Genomic DNA, 20,229 nt, shown 5'->3' on the forward strand with positions numbered 1-20,229 from the left:
AGTTAATAAAAAATTACAAGGGATAAATATATAATTAAAGTCAAAAGTAAATAAACAGGTTTAAACAAAGTTAAAGTATGATATCACTGTGAAATTTCAAACAATTTATAGAAAATAAGCCATTTTAAACTGATTTTTACAGCTTTTTTTTGTAGTGCTTTTATCCATTTGTTCCAGGTTAGGGAGAGGAGCTATTATTGACAAGTATATTATATTTATAGTATAATGGTATTCTAAATGTAAATATTTTGACATGAAAACATAAACCTGGTATACATTTTAAAAAGAGCAATCCTGTAGCATTTAGTATTCATGGCAGATCTTTATGAAACTTATTCACAACTTTTTTAAGACAGAGGTTAATTTAGGACTTGGCATACTGAATAGACACCTGTCTATTGTTGAAGATTGTATGTTGCCCTCTATATGTCTTTAGCTTGTTTGTGTCATGGGGTTGCTTACATCTCCATTTATTCACTTATACATATCTTTTAATACTGTTCTAAATCTTAATAAAGGCATAAATAAATGTGGATTACAACCTTGCTAAATCCTGAGATGTCCTCTTCTTTGACCCCCATAAGCTGTATACTTGAGATTCTGGATCCATAGACAGCTGGAGTTCTTCTTTATCATCCACACTGATGTGCCCACTAGAATCATTCTGTAAGGCACTCATAGCTACCTTTCCACAGTATGTACACACTCTAATTCCACCTGAAACAAATCATATATAGATACAGTCAAACCTATATAATAAAAGTGACCATCGGAACTAGAGAAAACAGACTTCATAATAGATCCAACATTTAAATTGAGGTTCAACATTTATGGGTATTACTTTGGTATTACAATTTAAGAACTTTGAGAGCACTCTCACATACCCCACACATGGTCACTGGGCAAACAAAAAATCTCACCTAAGTTCATAGACTCACAACTATTAAAAAAAAAACTGAATCACAATTTCCTGTGGATATGCACATCCAGAGCCTAATCTAGGATTTTGGAGAGAGAGAGCATGAAAAAGAGTAGGTAGAAGTGAAGTTCCATTACCTTTTCTGTTGCGTAGTGTTTTTCATGCTTACCACTAAGGAAATTGTTTTACATATGCAATAAAAAATATACTTGCAGTGTTTTTATATGATATTGTACAGAATGTATATTGAGAATTCTTAATAAAAAAGTTTAGACAATATAGTTGATTGTATTAATCATATCATTTGCACTGTCAACTTGAGTTTAAATAAAATTTGTTGCTAGCAATATCATGCATTTATCTCATTTGCATCTGCCTCAGAATATTTTTAAAAGTCCAGAAAATATGACTCCCAGATTATCTGATGACTTTTAAATGACTGGACAATTTAATGCATATCACCACTCGTCATAATTTTGTAAAGGTGCCTTTTGTAAAACATTATTGAATGTCCAGGACATCATGTCAGTTGTAAATTGAGATTCTCGTGAAAGATTGTATGCTTAAACATGAAGATATCTGTCAATCACACATCAATTAACCAATAAAGAGCTAATTTTCATCATTTTTATTAAAGATATATATCTCCCTTTTAAACGAGTTGGTCAACCAAAAATACACACTGCTGATCCAGGGCTTCCAAAATTTCCTGACGACAGCTGGACATTTTTCAAAGAAATATTTTTGAGGGTCAATGATCAGCTGGATACTTAAATGTAACTGAGAGGATGCATAAATTGATATATGTGTCTAAAAATTAGTAGTGTTATATGCAATAAAATTATTTATAACTGTTTTGTTTTCTTCATTCTAAAAATAAATAAAATATTATCCTCGGTATTGTGTCATTTTTCTGTGTATCGTAATACAGTAACCATCATTGCATCAATCAGCTTCAGTACCTGACTGTTCTCATGTTTATGTTTCTGTTTATATAATCTATCTTCTCTCTATGAGTACTTAACACTTTGTAAATTAAGGCCATCTTATTTGAAACTGTTGATGTTGGCTTTAATTGCAGTACAACTTGATCATCAATACACGTGATACTTTCCTTTTTGTGTATTGGTTACCTGACCACGTGACTTTTACAACTGATGCGTTATTTATAGATAACATTGAGGAGGCCCAATGAAGGATATTGTTTTAAACCGTGTAAAATCTACTGAACAGTGATAACATTTTTCTTTGTACAATTTCCCAACCTGATTTAGAAAATAAAGAATAAATAAAAACATACTCAGTTGATAAATAATTTAATGAATAACAACATGATAATTTATGTAAGCATTTCAAATATAAAAACAGTTTTTAATATGAAAACAAGAATAGAGAACGCACCCTTATTTATTGGACAACTCAGCTTGGTATACCCAAGCGAAGCTATTCTCTGTGTTTTTCCTATATATTTCAATAAATTTTTCCCTTTAGAGTATCCCAGTATTTAACACGATGTACAGTGTTAAATAAAATAATATATATCATACTTATTCATTTATAAATATCCTTATTTGAAGAATAACTTTTAAATATCAGGATACTTTTTTAAACTGAATGCTCATTTAAAATAATATCTATAAAGCGTAATTAAATAGGATGTTGTTCCGTACACGCTTACATGTTTGACCTCGTTTACCTGATCACCTTTATGTACATTGTTATGCATCATTAATTCTATTGATAAAGACAAGCTAAGGACACCTCATCAAAGGTAACAAACCTGTAATCAGTGAATGATTTATGGCTTCAATATAACTTATTGAAGGGATAATTGTTTGACAGCTAGTTGTTATTTAAATAAAAGAAAACATGTTTTTTTCTACTTTTTATTGATGTACACAAGCTAAAGACCAAGCCGTACATTTATGTACCCAGAGGATAAGACTAACTGAGACACTTCAAAGTATCTGAAATATGCTGCATCTGTTTTATTAAACCCAATTATGACCGAAATATCTTTGTGAAATAGATTGCCACAATTATAAACTAAAATGCCCAAACGGACATTTTTATCGATTGATAGTTGGTAAAAATTGAAATGACCGTTTTATGAAAATGCCTTGAATAACAAAAAGTGGCAAACCAATTCTATTTAACCGTTTGAGGCTCTGAGCAGCCGAACTTTTTATGAAAGTTTCGGTCAAGTCCGGAATATATGACCGTTTTGGAAGCCCTGTGCTGATCACAGCTGTCCATGTGTCTTACATTTGCAATCACATTATCCATTAGCTATCTTTCTACCTTTTATATTTCAATTTTTATTATTCGATGAATAAAAAAATCACTCTTTAATTCCCACCCCTTAACCTACCGAGTAGCACTATTGATCGACTCGTAAAAGTCGTAATAAATAAAAATGTAAAAATCTGCTGAGTGATTATGCAACATCCTAAGATGAAAATTTCCTGTTTTAATAGTTTTGAATGTTAAATCTGAGGATGTTCAAAGTCACTGTTGTATTTATTTCATTTAATCAATGACATGTTAGTCCCAGGTCATTTAGAAGATCTTGATTTTCCTTGTCAGTCGCCTTTTTTGTTTTACCTGTGCGACTTGTAAATCACAAGTTGTCTCCCTTATCCTGATTTTGATAGCGATGTGACTTCGCTATGGTGTCAGTCAGCCAGCAAGTTTTAGTGATTTTCAAAATTCTTTCGCGACTTAAATTGTCATTTTGCTGGCAAAATTATGGCCTGCACATCTAGGGCGTGTTTTTTTGTTCTACGGTAGTGAGCCAGAAGAGGTCCATTTCTGTTTTTTTGCATAGGGAAGATCTTCTGGCTCTCTTCCACCTCTTCTTTTTTGATAGGTAGTTTAGACGGCAGAGGCACATAACAAACATGGCGTCGTTTAGTCTAAATGACATTAATAAATTGATGAATGCAGATATATTAGAATGTGAGCTGTGTTATAAACGCTTTAATGGTATGACAGTCTTAGTAGGACATCCCTGTAGGACGATAAGCTGGATAAATATAAGAACTACACGGACAATAACAGTTAAGGGGCGACTATTTGATATTTTAGGGAAGGGATTTGATTTATTGGTGTTTATCGCTACTTTCAACACTAAGTTGGACTATTCCGTGGTGGTCAGTTTAAATGTATAGATTTATAGAAGAATGGGGAAGGGAAGAGGGGATTATTAACTTTTTTAATCTGTCGCTAATTATGCCTATTTTTCGGCACTTACCAGGCAACCATATTCATATATGAAATCCGCCTGTCCCCCACCCCAATAAATGAATAAATATCAAATGGTTTTTCTTCTTATTTAACACAAGTTAAAATTGATTGATTGTTTGTTGCTAATTTTTAACGCACAGGAACAAAAAGTCATGCATGTTCAGGACTCGGTTCAGGAAAACACGAGTTTAAAAGTCAGGTATATATAAATATAAAAACGAAGAGATGTATGATTGCTATTGAGGCAACTATCCACCGGAGTTTAAATATGAAGTGGATGTAAGCAATTATAGGCAACCGTAATTAGGGCCTTCAACAATGACAAAACCCGATACTGTATTAAAAGTCGTCTATAAAAGGCCCGACGTGAAAAGTGTGAGAAACAATTCAAACGAAAAAACTAACGGCCTAACTATACATAACAAAATAATTTACAAAATATCAAATATGATTCGAGACATGAACCAACGACAACCACTAAACTACAGGCTCCTGACTTGGGACAGGCACACAAAGAATATGGCAGGGTTGATATAAAAACGAAGATTGCCAATGAGACAACCCTCCACAAGAGACCAAATGACACAGCAATTAACAGCTATAGGTCACCGTACGGCCTTCAACAATAAGCAAAGCCCATACCGCATAGTCAGCTATAAAAGGCCCCGAAATCACAAATGTAAAACAATTCAAACGAGAAAACTAACGGTCTAATTAATGTACAACAAAATGAACGAAAAACAAATATGTAACACAGCAACAAACGACAACCACTGAATTACAGGCTCCTGACTTGGGACAGGCACATACATACAGAATGTGGCGGGGTTAAACATGTCAGTGGGATCCGGTCCAACCCGCCCCCTAACCTGGAACAGTGGTGTAACAGTACAAGAACATGTTTGTGAGCGCTCAACCCTCCCCGAAGCTGGGACAGTGGTGTAACAGTACAATATAAGAACAACCTGCACAAATCAATTACAATTAGATTAACTCAAAAGATCGGTACGAGAAACACAAAAGAAAAACAACTTACATTAAGACAATAGACACAAAGCACCGAAATCAGAGTATTTGCAATTACTGGAAGATTGTTCAACGCTAATTACAACTAGTATTGAAATAAATCTTGTTCTCCCAGACTGAAGTATCAATCAGTACACAACCAACTGATTTATTAAAAAAAAAAAAAAAAAAAAACAGTCTGAGAAATGTCCGGTAACGTTATTATAAAAAAGAAGATGTGTTATAATTGCCAATGAGACAACTTCCACAAGAGACCAAATGACACAGAAATTAACAACTATAGGTCACCGTACGGCCTTCAACAATGAGCAAAGCCCATACCGCACAGTCCGCTATAAAAGGCCCCGAAATGACAATGTAAAACAATTCAAACGAGAAAACTAATGGCCTAATTCATGTACAAAAAATGAACGAAAAACAAATATGTAACATATAAACAAACGACAACCACTGAATTACAGGCTCCTGACTTGGGACAGGCACATACATTGTATACTTGCATATAGATCCATATACAATGAAAATTTTTGAAAAGTGGTGGTCCGAAGGTTTTGACCATCGAAATTTTGCAATAGAAATAATAGTTCAGAGGATTTCCTTCAAGGACCACCAGAGAAAAATGATTTTGAGAACTTTCCGATATCTTTGCTTTATACAAAAATAATCCAGTTTGGTTACTTAAAAAAAATTGGATAGAAAAGATGTCCTTTTTGATTATATTCGAGACAAACATTGACGAATTTTTGTGCAGTTTAAGCCGGATTATTCTTAAAAATCAAATAGTGGGGGTTTAAGCCTGATTTGTCTAGCAAAATTGAGTTAGAGGAAAGAACAAAGAAAAATGTCACGAACAGAGCATGTAAAGCAAAATTCTATCCGGATGAAATATCATCTGGGGGAAAAAATGTTACAGAAGTTGTTGTTATTTTTTTACAGTCATGTCTACCGGACGTATCTTAATTTGCTATAAAATCATCGTAAACTTCATTTATGTCATCCAACATAACAAAAATCTGCTATATTCGACGGTAAATTGAATTTTTGTTTTATTGGTCTTCCGTAGAATATCTCCAGAAGAGGTCCAGATTCATTTTTTTGGACTCTTCACCAGAAGACATTCTGGAGATGTGCAGAAGAGACCAATAAAACACGCCCCTACATAGTATGTCCTTATTATCTACAAAGTTTCATGAAATTCTGTTGTGTAGTATTAGAGGAGTTGTGATGACAAACTCTTGCAGTAGTATATTTAGGCCAAAATTCTAAGATCAAAAGACATAGAAAAAAGTTACCATGACAAGAACAGGACTAGTGGACTGACAGATGGGTAAAAAAAAATAATACCCTAAGCAACTTCGTTGCAAGGTGGGGTATAAGAGTGTGGCCTGACAAGACAGGCTCTTGATTTATAATAGAGATGACCTATTTGCAAATATTATCATCTATATTCTGATGTACTTCCGCATTAAAATATTTACTTCATAAAATCAGTCACAAACTCTACAATGATTTCACAAAGAAACAAAATTATTGGGTAGATTTGATCAGATGACTTAGATAGCAATAAAATATGTAACCATAGAAACTGTTACTTTGTACAGAAAATCCTATCTTGTAATTACTGATTTCATTTTCTTTAACTGTACAAAAATAGTTCAATTTTGTTGTTTGAAGTCTGTTTACTTGTTACCATAGTAACATTCGTAAAACCATAGAAACACTGACCTTTATAACCTATAATCCTGCCTTGTAATTCCTGATTACAACATTTACTACAGAAAATCTGTCCACAAATTCTACAATGATGTCGACGTCTGAATGTTGTAAACTTGTCGCCACAATCGTAACATTCTCTACAGCTCTCATCTGGCATCCAGTATTGTTTAAAGTCACTATCTTTATAGGTTTGTGGTGTCTACAAAATAGTCACAGAATATATATAAATATACACAAGAAACAAAAATAGTCACAGAATACATATAAATATACACGAGAAACAAAGAACTTTAAAGTCATAACAACAAAGAAAGACCAAATTTTGTTATATAAACAAATTCTTGTGAAATCCTTATTTGGCAAGTTCTGATTACTGCATCATCAATAAGAAGAATAACTCACACACAAAAATAACAAAAAAACCTGCACTTATTCCAGAAAAGTTCTCCTTATATCAGATACTTTTTATACTTTTAAACTTTTTTGATGTGATTAACTAGAATTGTTGTTTTGAAATAAGGTTCATATGAAACCTTTAATTTTCAGGATAACTTTAAACCAAAAGTTCTATTTCTTGATTTCAGGGTCACTTAAAACCTAACTTTCAGATTGAATCCCTGATTTTCAGTTCAATTAAGACACAGTTCTCCACATTACTATCATACAGTATCCTGGTAAACATGGTATTTTGAAAAACCATCTTACAGCATCACATTCTTAACACAATCTATTACAAAATCATTAGATAGCATCCCAGGCTCTAGTGAGAACATTTCTTTAGACCAAGGATTTAAGATAAAGCCCTTATTTTCATGGTCAATTTAGACCAAAGGTTCAAGTAAAACCTGTGATTTTCAGGTTCACTTCAGACCAAAAATTAATCTATAATGCAGAGTTCCTATTTATTTCTATTCTAGGTCCTTGCTCATTAATTACCCTGACCTCACAATACAAGTTCCATTCTCATTTATTACTCACCCTGGTCCTCACAATACTGGTTCCCTGCTCATGTATTACCCCTATCCTCACAATACTAGTTCTCTGCTCATTTATTACTCACCCCGGTCCTTACAATACTACTCAATCTATTCAGAACTCCTGTCAAGGTTCTAGCTGTAGCTGTACTATATACATCAGGTAAACTGGGTTTTACAACATGCTTAACTTGAGGTAAACTAGGTTTATCTTCTACAGGTTTGTCATCGCTAGCAGGAGAAGATGTTGAAAGGACTTCTGAAAAATATAATTAAAGAGTTAAGAGGTTTACTGAATATTGATAGATTGATTGATTGGTGTTTAACCCCACTTCAGCAATGTTTGGTAGGAAAACTAACAATACTAGTCAATAAAGATTGGAGTTGATTGAATGAATGCATCTGCCACATGGGGGACTCAAACTCACAACCTCAGTGTTGACAGGCTAGTGAAACAGTAGTTGAACTACTTGACCACTCGGTCACCCAGGCCCCTGGTTTACTGAATATGTGAACAAATTGCCAAACTACACCAAAATAGGCCAATGAGTTTTACATGCTGAGGATTTATTGATATTTGTGTGCTATTACTCTTTGTGTATTTCATGACTAATGGAAAACCTGAAATTTTAATACTTGTTTAAATATAACTATCTGCATTTGACAAGGGGAAATGATGAAACAATGAAATCCAATAACCTAAAACCTAAAACCTTTTTTTTCTTCATCCATCAAAATTGATACCACAGTATTGAAATTTTACATTTGTTTTCATATGTTGTTAGCTATTCTGTCTCCATAACACCAGGATCTGATAAAGCTATATTCTACTTTGTGTTCTGATAATAAACATCAAATAACATCAACCAATAAAATTCCTGTCTCCAATTTTTGAAGGAGTGTATCATTACAACAAAATCGGAGTCTGTAATATCTTACACTTGTGGCATAACAGGTATTGTATGTAATATCTTACACTTGTGGCATAATGGGTATTGTATGTAATATCTTACACTTGTGGCATAATGGGTATTGTATGTAATATCTTACACTTGTGGCATAATGGGTATTGTATGTAATATCTTACACTTGTGGCATAATGGGTATTGTATGTAATATCTTACACTTGTGGCATAATGGGTATTGTATGTAATATCTTACACTTGTGGTATAATGGGTATTGTATGTAATATCTTACACTTATCTGTGGTGTTAGGCATATAGTATGTTAACCTTAAGCTTGCCTGTGGCAATAGATATACATTTTACCTTTGTCTGTGGTGTTGAGCATACAATATCTTACCTTTGTCTGCTGTGTTAGGTTTCCTTTCTGTAGAGCCTTCTCTTGATGCTGATCTGCTGCCATCTGTGAAAAAAGGAAGGGGGAGAGATATAGTAAGGAACTGTAAACATATCATGCATGTGGTATTGCATGGTCAGATATGAAGCTTGGTACCTTATATATATAAAAAAGCTATGACTTGTAGTTACTGAGAGAAATGACACAGATATATGTGTAATGGACAGACAGAAAGGGTTAAAAAGTCTTCAAATATACAAGGACTACAATCTGGTATATTCCAGATATGCATTTTGTCTGACAGTCTCCACAAGACTCATTAGCAGTGCTTGAACAAAGGTGGGTATAATGAAAAAGGAATGACAACAATTGACAATGGGTCTGACTTTATACATGAACATGTGGCAAGGTTTTACTAGTTTAACTAGACAAGAAGAATTAATGTCAAACATTTTAACAATTGCAGGTTATAACATGGCCTTCAATGATGGGTAAAACTCTTACATTATTGTCAGTTATAAAAGACTTTGGATAACAAAAGGTAAAACAATACAAAAGAGAAAATTAACAGTTTAATTTAGGCTTAAATCATTAAATGTAAAACAATTATTAAATATGGCAACTAAGGATAACCACTGGACTACAGGCTTATGGCAAGGGACAGACACATTACAATGTATTGCTGTTTTTAAACATGCATAAACTGTAATATTCTTCAGCCTTTTGCCTAACAAGTTTTGGTAGTTTGGTCCACAAGTTTCAAGCTTGACATAAAATCATATTTTATAAACAGATAAAGTTCCATTAAAATCATGAACTACAGTAAGTTAATAGACAGTTGTACAGATGTATGTTGAGGACCCTATGTTCATCTCAAGATTCAAGAATTATATCTTTTTGTTTTGTGTCATTAGGTTTCTGTCTCCTTGACATATACCACACATCTTCTTTCATTTATATCAAAAAGATAAAAGGCATAATAATCTATAGTGTTACATTTGTAAATTAACAGTAGCTTACTTTTCTTTCTATTCCAAAGTCTAGTGAACAGACTGCCTCCTTCTGAAATGTCTGAACTGAGAGGACCAAATGATGTCAAGGTCGTTGGTGGATCATCCCATTGTGACATTTTATAACTTTCCCCCCTCTTATTGACTATTCCATCTTCTTTATATGATCTGTTCACATTGTTTCACACAAATGACCTACAATGAAGGGTTGATATTTAACATTACAGTTAGAAATCATCAATGCTTTCTCATAAGAGGTTGTTCAGTAAGAAATCATCAGTGTTTTCTCATGTGAGGTTGTTCAGTAAGAAATTATCAGTGTTTTCTCATGTTGGGTTGTTCAGTAAGAAATTATAGTGTTTTCTCATGTGAGGTTGTTCAGTAGAAATTATCAGTGTTTTCTCATGTTGTTTTGTTCAGTAAGAAATCATCAGTGTTTTCTCATGTTAGGTTGTTCATTAAGAAATTATCAGTGTTTTCTCATGTTAGGTTGTTCAGTAAGAAATCATCAGTGTTTTCTCATGTGAGGTTGTTCAGTAAGAAATCATCAGTGTTTTCTTAAGTGAGGTTGTTCAGTAAGAAATCATCATTGTTTTCTCAAGTGAGGTTGTTCTGTAAGAAATCAGTGTTTTCTCATGTGAGGTTGTTCAGTAAAAAATTATCAGTGTTTTCTCATGTTGGTTGTTCAGTAAGAAATTATCAGTGTTTTCTTATGTTGGTTGTTCAGTAAGAAATTATCAATGTTTTCACATGCGAGGTTGTTCAGTAAGAAATGATCAGTGTTTTCTCATGTTAAGGTGTTCAGTAACAAATCATCAGTGTTTTCTCATGCGAGGTTGTTCAGTAAGAAATTATCAGTGTTTTCTCATGTTAAGGTGTTCAGTAACAAATCATCAGTGTTTTCTCATGTGAGGTTGTTCAGTAAGAAATCATCAGTGTTTTCTTAAGTGAGGTTGTTCAGTAAGAAATCATCATTGTTTTCTCAAGTGAGGTTGTTCTGTAAGAAATCAGTGTTTTCTCATGTGAGGTTGTTCAGTAACAAATCATCAGTGTTTTCTCATGTTAGGTTGTTCAGTAAGAAATCATCAGTGTTTTCTCGTGTGAGGTTGTTCAGTAAGAAATTATTAATGTTTTCTCATGTGAGGTTGTTCAGTAAGAAATCATCAGTGTTTTCTCATGTGAGGTTGTTCAGTATCATCAGTGATCATTAGTGTTTTCTCCTGTGAGGTTGTTCAGTAAGAAATTATCATTGTTTTCTCATGTTAGGTTGTTCAGTAAGAAATCATCAGTGTTTTCTCGTGTGAGGTTGTTCAGTAAGAAATCATCAGTGTTTTCTCATGTGAGGTTGTTCAGTATCATCAGTGATCATTAGTGTTTTCTCCTGTGAGGTTGTTCAGTAAGAAATTATCAGTGTTTTCTCATGTTAGGTTGTTCAGTAAGAAATTATCAGTGTTTTCTTATGTGAGGTTGTTCAGTAAGAAATCATCAGTGTTTTCTCATGTTAGGTTGTTCGGTAAGAAATTATTAATGTTTTCTCATGTGAGGTTGTTCAGTAAGAAATCATCAGTGTTTTCTCATGTGAGGTTGTTCAGTATCATCAGTGATCATTAGTGTTTTCTCCTGTGAGGTTGTTCAGTAAGAAATTATCATTGTTTTCTCATGTTAGGTTGTTCAGTAAGAAATCATCAGTGTTTTCTCGTGTGAGGTTGTTCAGTAAGAAATCATCAGTGTTTTCTCATGTGAGGTTGTTCAGTATCATCAGTGATCATTAGTGTTTTCTCCTGTGAGGTTGTTCAGTAAGAAATTATCAGTGTTTTCTCATGTTAGGTTGTTCAGTAAGAAATTATCAGTGTTTTCTTATGTGAGGTTGTTCAGTAAGAAATCATCAGTGTTTTCTCATGTTAGGTTGTTCGGTAAAAAAATATCAGTGTTTTCTCATGTGATGTTGTTCAGTTGTTGATGTTTTTTTCACTCTGAATGCAGCTGAGGGATGCATCAGAGGGAATAACAAGCATATTAAATTACTTATTGTTATATTGCTTATAATGTTATTTTTTTATATATTCGAGGCAACAGTAGTGTAGTTTACCTATGATATTTAAATCATGATATCATAAGTCCATTCAGAACATATTAACAACAGTAACAATACAACGAGCCTTAATGCAATGTAACCTATGTAACCCAGAAATTTACAGATTCTTATTTAAAGTGTAACCGAGTGTTACTATAGTGTAACCATTGTAACCACGTAACTAGTCTTGAAAATGAAGCCTGTTTATAAAAAAGTACCTATAATGGTTTACTTTTACAAATTGTGACTTGGATGGAGAGTTGTCTCATTGGCACTCATACCACATCTTTTTATATCTATTATAATAAATATTTAAATTGAAAGTAACCATTGTAACCTATGTAACCCAGAAATTTCCAGATTTTTATTCAAAGTGTAACCCAGTGTTAATAATTAATGTTTAACCAAGTGTTACTTTAGTTTAACCATTGTAACCATGTAACTGGACTTGTTTCATAAATGATGCAGATGCTATTTTACAAACTTGCAACCCATCATGTGTATACGTATAAATTGATGTCGAGATAAGGCATGAAAGTTGTAAATAAAGAGCTGCGCCATGAGCACATGATACGCCCGACTCTGTTTCAAAGAATAAAGTTCCATAACTCCTCAATGTCATATCAGAAATTAGAAATAAACCAGTCACCAAAGTTTCATGAAAACTGCTCAAAGCACTTTTGAGTTATAGTCCGAAAACTGGAAAATCCCCCTTTTTTAATGAATAAAACCCCATAACTCAGAAACGTAAAATATAAAATTTATAAAAATCCAAAGGAAGCTCACATCAATAGATATAAACAATTCACCAAATTCATACAACATTTAAACAAAGCCATTGACAAAACATTAAGTCATTTGGAAGCCACTGTGACCTGGAGAAATACGTTTCTTAACCAATTTATAGACCTAGGCCTATGGGAGACAACTCCTGATCAATTTTTGTTATTTTTTCAATTTTTCAATTACATTGATATTTTCTTAAAAAATGGAGTGCAATAATTCAGATAAGTTTGAAGTTACATATTCATCTCATCAGATAACTTTGAAAACATTTTGAATTTACAATTTAAAATAGACAGATGTTGAGATCTGGTATTTTTCAGAACAGGACATTTTAAAAGAAAATGTAATTCATCTTCAACTGCTTTCTTAAATGTACATAGTTTACACTTTCTGTCTTCAGCTTTTATACCAATATACCTCCCTCTTTCAATTTCAAGGTCATGACAGCTAGTTCTAAATCTTGTAATTATTTGCCTGTCTTTTTTTAAATATACTCTTGAATATGGTTCAAACATAAAAATATTTAAAAAATTTCTGTAAGTTCTTAATGTATTGCCCGACTGTATATTGGTACTCTTCCCAGAATTGCTTTCTAAACTAGCTACCCAAATTTCTTTAAATTTTATCGTTAGAGAATTTTTTGCTTTTTTTAATATATGGTTTTGTTTAAAGTTTGACTGGTTCACAAATAGATAGTATAATATTATCTAAGAATTCAAATATATGTAACATTTGTAACCTTGTACATGTTGTAACATTTGTAACCTTGTACATGATGTAACTGGACTTTAGGAATGTAAACAAATATATGTAACATTTGTAACCTTGTACATGTTGTAACTGGACTTTAGGAATGTAAACAAATATATGTAACATTTGTAACCTTGTACATGTTGTAACTGGACTTTAGGAATGTAAACAAATATATGTAACATTTGTAACCTTGTACATGTTGTAACTGGACTTTAGGAATGTAAACAAATATATGTAACATTTGTAACCTTGTACATGATGTAACTGGACTTTAGGAATGTAAACAAATATATGTAACATTTGTAACCTTGTACATGTTGTAACTGGACTTTAGGAATGTAAACAAATATATGTAACATTTGTAACCTTGTACATGATGTAACTGGACTTTAGGAATGTAAACAAATATATGTAACATTTGTAACCTTGTACATGTTGTAACTGGACTTAAGGAATGTAAACAAATATATGTAACATTTGTAACCTTGTACATGTTGTAACTGGACTTTAGGAATGTAAACAAATATATGTAACATTTGTAACCTTGTACATGATGTAACTGGACTTAAGGAATGTAAACAAATATATGTAACATTTGTAACCTTGTACATGTTGTAACTGGACTTTAGGAATGTAAACAAATATATGTAACATTTGTAACCTTGTACATGATGTAACTGGACTTTAGGAATGTAAACAAATATATGTAACATTTGTAACCTTGTACATGTTGTAACTGGACTTTAGGAATGTAAACAAATATATGTAACATTTGTAACCTTGTACATGTTGTAACTGGACTTTAGGAATGTAAACAAATATATGTAACATTTGTAACCTTGTACATGTTGTAACTGGACTTTAGGAATGTAAACAAATATATGTAACATTTGTAACCTTGTACATGTTGTAACTGGACTTTAGGAATGAAAACAAATATATGTAACATTTGTAACCTTGTACATGTTGTAACTGGACTTTAGGAATGAAAACAAATATATGTAACATTTGTAACCTTGTACATGTTGTAACTGGACTTTAGGAATGTAAACAAATATATGTAACATTTGTAACCTTGTACATGTTGTAACTGGACTTAAGGAATGTAAACAAATATATGTAACATTTGTAACCTTGTACATGTTGTAACTGGACTTTAGGAATGTAAACAAATATATGTAACATTTGTAACCTTGTACATGTTGTAACTGGACTTTAGGAATGTAAACAAATATATGTAACATTTGTAACCTTGTACATGATGTAACTGGACTTTAGGAATGTAAACAAATATATGTAACATTTGTAACCTTGGACATGTTGTAACTGGACTTTAGGAATGTAAACAAATATATGTAACATTTGTAACCTTGTACATGATGTAACTGGACTTTAGGAATGTAAACAAATATTTGTAATAAATGATAAAAGTGTGTGTAACCATTGTAACCAATGCTACCCTTGTAACCAATGTTTCCATTGTTACCCATGGGCCAGCATTTGCCTTGAACATGCTTCTTCTTCCAAGTAAGGAACCAGATTCAATATTTGAATGTACATGGTTCCGGGCAAAAACTTTGCGCAGTGTCTGGCAACACAGAAAATTCTCTCTTGGCTATTTACATTTAAAACATTCGCAATATTTTAACAATTAAAACTATGTACATATGGGTGTTGCCTATTTCATTTCAGAGCATGCCTTTTTGACGTTAAAACTCATTTGCCATTTATTTTCCCAATCTTCCAGTGATGTTAAATCTTTCTGAAGAAGGTTGCTCTCTGTTTGGTTGGTGATGGTTCGATAGAGTAGGCTGTCATCGGCAAATAATTTGGTCTCTGATGTTGTTGCTGTTTCTGGCATGTCATTGATGTAGGCCAGGAACAGTAATGGTCCAAGAACTGTACCTTGGGGTACACCAGAGAGTACTGGTACTTGTATGGAGACAGCTCTCCCTCTAGTATGACACTCTGCTTTCTGTTATGTGGGAAGGAGGGAATCAATCTGTTGGTTTTAGGATTGACACCGTAATATTCCAACTTGTGAAGCAGGCAATGATGAGGCACCTTGTCAAATGCTTTTGCAAAATCTAGTAGGATGATATCTACTTGGCAGTTACTTTTTAATTTTGATGCAATGTTGTGGATGGTTACAATAAGTTGGGATTTGCAAGATCATCTTTTGTGGAAACCATGTTGTGCATTCGTAAGGATTTTATTTCTGTCGAAGTGGTTCATTATGTTACTGTGTATGATATGTTCTAAAACCTTGCATGTGATGGATGTAAGAGATACTGGTCTGTAGTTTGATGCTAAGTGCCTTTCGTCTTTTTTGAAAAGTGGGACTACATTTGCATCTCTCCAATCTTATGGGACGTCGCCAGTGTTCAGTGATGTTTGATACAGGACTGTAAGAACGGGAGCAAGTTGGTCTACTGCTGCTTTCAGTATAAAAGATGGTATTGAATCCGGACCAGCATGACCAGTGGCTTTATGTGGTTTAACATTTTTCAACAACTATTAGTGCTAATTTTAATATCCTTCATGGTGGAATATGGACTTCTCCCTTTATTTGGGAAGTTATTAAGGTTTTCTTTGGCAAATACTGACTGAAATTGATCATTTAATATGTCAGCTTTGCTCTTATTGTCACATTGGAGAAATCCCATTTTATTTTTAAGGGTGCAACTCCTGTCCATTCTTGGCCTCTGTTCTTGATGTAAGACCAGAATTTCTTAGCGTTGTCTTTATAATCAGAGCTGACTCCCTCAATGTACTTCTTATTTGCTTGCCTGATTTCCCTTGAAAAGGTATTTATAATAATATGGGGACGAAATTCCCAATAACGGTAGAAAAATCAATAAAAAAAAAACAATCTACTAATGAACTAAAAATATTGTTAACCTTTTTTTTCAAACTTTTTTATTTTCCCACATTTGCACAGAAATCTTTTTCTTTCTTCCATGCTTGTTTGTCACAAGACTTTGAATAAAATATATATTTATCAGTCTAGTAAAATATAGGAAGGAGTACAATAACAATTTTATTTTAATATTTCTTTGATATGAAAAACGTTACCTGATGATAGCATTCTTTGTTTACATTGAAAATGACATCACAACTAAAATCCCTAACAACAGGACCAACATCGGAAGGAAACGTTTCCGTATTTCTGTTTCTTTTTCAACAGATTCTGAAGTTAAAATATGCTTGAATTAAAAAAAATAATGTATACAGACTTGTCCCCTTTTAGAGGTAACGTCTGCCTCATATTAAAAGTGAATGTAATAATTGTAACTAATGCAACCATTGTAACCCCACATTTGCTTGATTCTAATTTGTTACTCTTGTTACCTATTCACGGCTATTGTTACCATTCTCATGTAGGGGTATGATATGTTGTTTTTAATTTTTATGACACATTTTTGGACATATCTAGTTCGATAAAAAATGTCACGCGCATAAATGAGGGTAAAAAAGTATTTTAAGGTAAGGTTCAACTTAAAGTTTATGTTATACCAACCAAATGTATATACTTTTCCCCCAGAACCACGGTTTTAGTCGATATTTACGATATGTGTATCCTTTCATGTGATGCAGGAAGTCGACAAACAAAAATAGTATCGAGATCTGTTCCGGTTGAAAATGTTCTATCCGCTCGCGGTACAAGAAAAAAGTTTAAAAATAAATTACGAATATTTCAAAATAAATCTGTTAAATTTATTAAAGATATCGAACGTCTGTAAATTTTAAATTTTAATGTACTAAATAGCATTGTTTTTTTAATATAGAAAATAGAGTCAAACAAGGTTAGGAAAAAAAACGGGACTAAAAAAATAGAGATAGAGTGAAGGGGTGATGCATTATAAAGAATAGAGAACAATTGACAGAAGAATACAGAATAGAGTGGTCAAAATATAAAAGATATAGAAATATAGAAACGATGATCTGACCCCTCCCCCAAAAAACCCACTACCACTCACAATCGCATATATACCCCCCTAGACATTGAGGTTCTGGATCCGCCCCTGCCAAGGTATTTGATATTTCTTGATCTTTCCAGCACTTGTCTCTTAAGCGTGTATTAGTGTTTTGTTTGTGAGCCTGTCTGGTGGTATTTGTACACTGCACTTCTGTGGGTGAAAGTCCATGCCCCAGGTTTTCCCATATTCTGCAAGTTTGTAAAGATCTTCATAATAATAATAATAATAAAATTCTTTATTTAACGAAGGTAACACATTTAACAATTACATGTTAATCTTCCATGAGGCCTTCAAAAACTATTAATACAAATAGAAAAGAAAAAAGAAAAAAAATACAAACAAAATAAAATACATAATACTGTTATACATAGCAGCTTAAATATTGAATAAGTACATATGCATATGCATTCAATAGAAGAAGAAAAATACATTAGAATCAAGCATCTTCATTCTGTACAGTTAGAAAATAGTTTGAACATTTGATCTTAAATGTATCTAAATTATTTATTTCTTTAATATTATTTGGTAAATTATTCCAGGTAATAAGACCAGAATATTTAAATGTTCTTTTTAAAAATTCAGAATAAGGTCTTGGTACATGAAGAAGTCTTGATGTTGTCGACCTGAGACAATAATTATAAAGATCAGTACAAGCAGTAAATTTAATAGATAGATACTCAGGTGCTAGACCATTCATACATTTAAATATTAACACAGCTTTAAAAATTCTTGTAAATATAGTCATCCATGCAAGATTTTTAAACATTAATGTTGATGGAAAATCAAAAGAAACAGATAAAACTAATCTTGCAGCACGTTTTTGGAGCTTATGTATCCTCTCCAGATTACAGTTTGTGGTAAGACCCCATACTGTACAACAGTAGTCAATAATGGGTAATATATGGCTATTGTAAAAAATAATAAGACCCTTTGACGGTAAATAACGTTTCAACCTTTTTAACAGGTATATTCTGGTTGAAATAGTTTCGCATATTGCTTCTTGCCCTCCCCCAAAAAACCCACTACCACTCACAATCGCATATACCCCCCCCCCCCCCCCCCCCCCCCTAGACATCGATGTTCTGGATCCGCCCCTGCCAAGGTATTTGGTATTTCATGATCTTTCCAGCACTTGTCTCTTAAGCGTGTATGAGTGTTTTATTTGTGAGCCTGTCTGGTGGTATTTGTACACTGCACTTCTGTGGGTGAAAGTCCATGCCCCAGGTTTTCCCATATTCTGCAAGTTTGTAAAGATCTTCTTGTCTTCTTGTAGTATGTTAATATCAGCAGGAGATGTTATTGTTCTGTATACTATGCAATCGTCTGCAAATAGTCGTGTGTTAGATGTTACGTTGTCAGGTAAGTCGTTAATAAATAGAAGGAATAGTAACGGTCCGAGTACCGTCACTTGGGGGACTTCACTGTCCACGTGAACTTTCTCCGAAGATTCTCCCTCAACGATGACTTGTTGGGACATTTATGTAGGAATGGTTGCATCCACTTGTGTGTATATCATGCAACTCCGTAATGATGTAGTTTGTTTAGCAAGCGTCTATGTGGGACACGATCAAAGTCCTTAGAAAAGCCAAGGATAACCATATCAATCTGCTCCCCTCTATATAGAGCTGATGCAAGTTTTGACATTGTGTGATGAGTTGAGTATCACCGCTTCGTCTTGCTCTGAAACCAAGCTGGCAGTTGGTAAGTATTTTGTAATTGTTTAGATGTTTCAAGGTGTTGCTGACATAGATGTGTTTGAGGAATTTACAGTATAGACAGGTGAACGAAACAACCGCGCTGAAGTACGTCCATTATTCATTTTTCATTATTCAAAATTCAATAATGAATAATGAAATCGTTCATTATTCACTATTCAACGTTAAATGATGAATAATGAATAATGAAATAGTTCATATTTCAGTATTCAAGCTGAAAAGTGAATAATGAAATCGAAAATTTATTTTTTGATTGTGACACTATATCCCGTATTTCTGAATTCGTCATTTGGTGTTATTTAACAAATATTCAAATGAATCTAAGAAAAAATAAATCAAAACACTCTTTGAAATTTTTATCTTTATTTATTTATTTAGTTTCGGAGGATAAACTAGTGGGTTTCCCTAATTATTTTTATGAAAAATTCCTTGTTTTAATGTATGGACGACCTGAATACCAAAACATATATAAAAATCAAAATACTATACGTTGTAATTATTTTTATTTTCACTGGATCTTTGCTATTCTTCATCCCCTGATTATAGATATAGCTTATCGATTGTGCCGCAATGCCCATTAGAGGGGTTACGCAGGACCTAAATGCCAAAATACGCGTGAAAATTAAGAAATAGCCAATTTTGAATAATGAAATGGATATTTTGAATAATGGAATGGACTGCTGCGACCCTTCAGTCCCTAATTACAGATATACCTTATACGTCATTCGAA

The 20,229-nt window shown here is 33.0% G+C and overlaps 1 protein-coding gene across 3 annotated transcripts in view; it reads right to left on the reverse strand.

Moving 5' to 3' along the window:
* Window positions 1–17,410, reverse strand: part of LOC127736764 (1-phosphatidylinositol 3-phosphate 5-kinase-like) — an 83,062-nt gene extending 65,652 nt beyond the window's left edge. For 2 of the 3 annotated variants that reach the window (XM_052247356.1, XM_052247354.1), the window contains exons 1-7: window positions 17,325–17,403; window positions 16,880–16,994; window positions 10,202–10,386; window positions 9,185–9,247; window positions 7,968–8,140; window positions 6,917–7,106; window positions 543–717 (exon numbers count right to left, since the gene is read on the reverse strand). In XM_052247356.1, coding sequence (XP_052103316.1) covers window positions 543–717; window positions 6,917–7,106; window positions 7,968–8,140; window positions 9,185–9,247; window positions 10,202–10,310 — 710 coding nt within the window. In that variant the 5' untranslated portion in view covers window positions 10,311–10,386; window positions 16,880–16,994; window positions 17,325–17,403. Of the gene's footprint in view, window positions 1–542; window positions 718–6,916; window positions 7,107–7,967; window positions 8,141–9,184; window positions 9,248–10,201; window positions 10,387–16,879; window positions 16,995–17,324 lie in introns of all 3 variants that reach the window. The other variant, XM_052247355.1, reaches the window with a different exon arrangement.
* Between the last annotated feature and the right edge of the window lie 2,819 nt (window positions 17,411–20,229).

The sequence above is a fragment of the Mytilus californianus genome, unplaced genomic scaffold, assembly GCF_021869535.1.
Source record: "Mytilus californianus isolate M0D057914Y unplaced genomic scaffold, xbMytCali1.0.p SCAF_36, whole genome shotgun sequence".
NCBI lineage: Eukaryota > Metazoa > Mollusca > Bivalvia > Mytilida > Mytilidae > Mytilus > Mytilus californianus.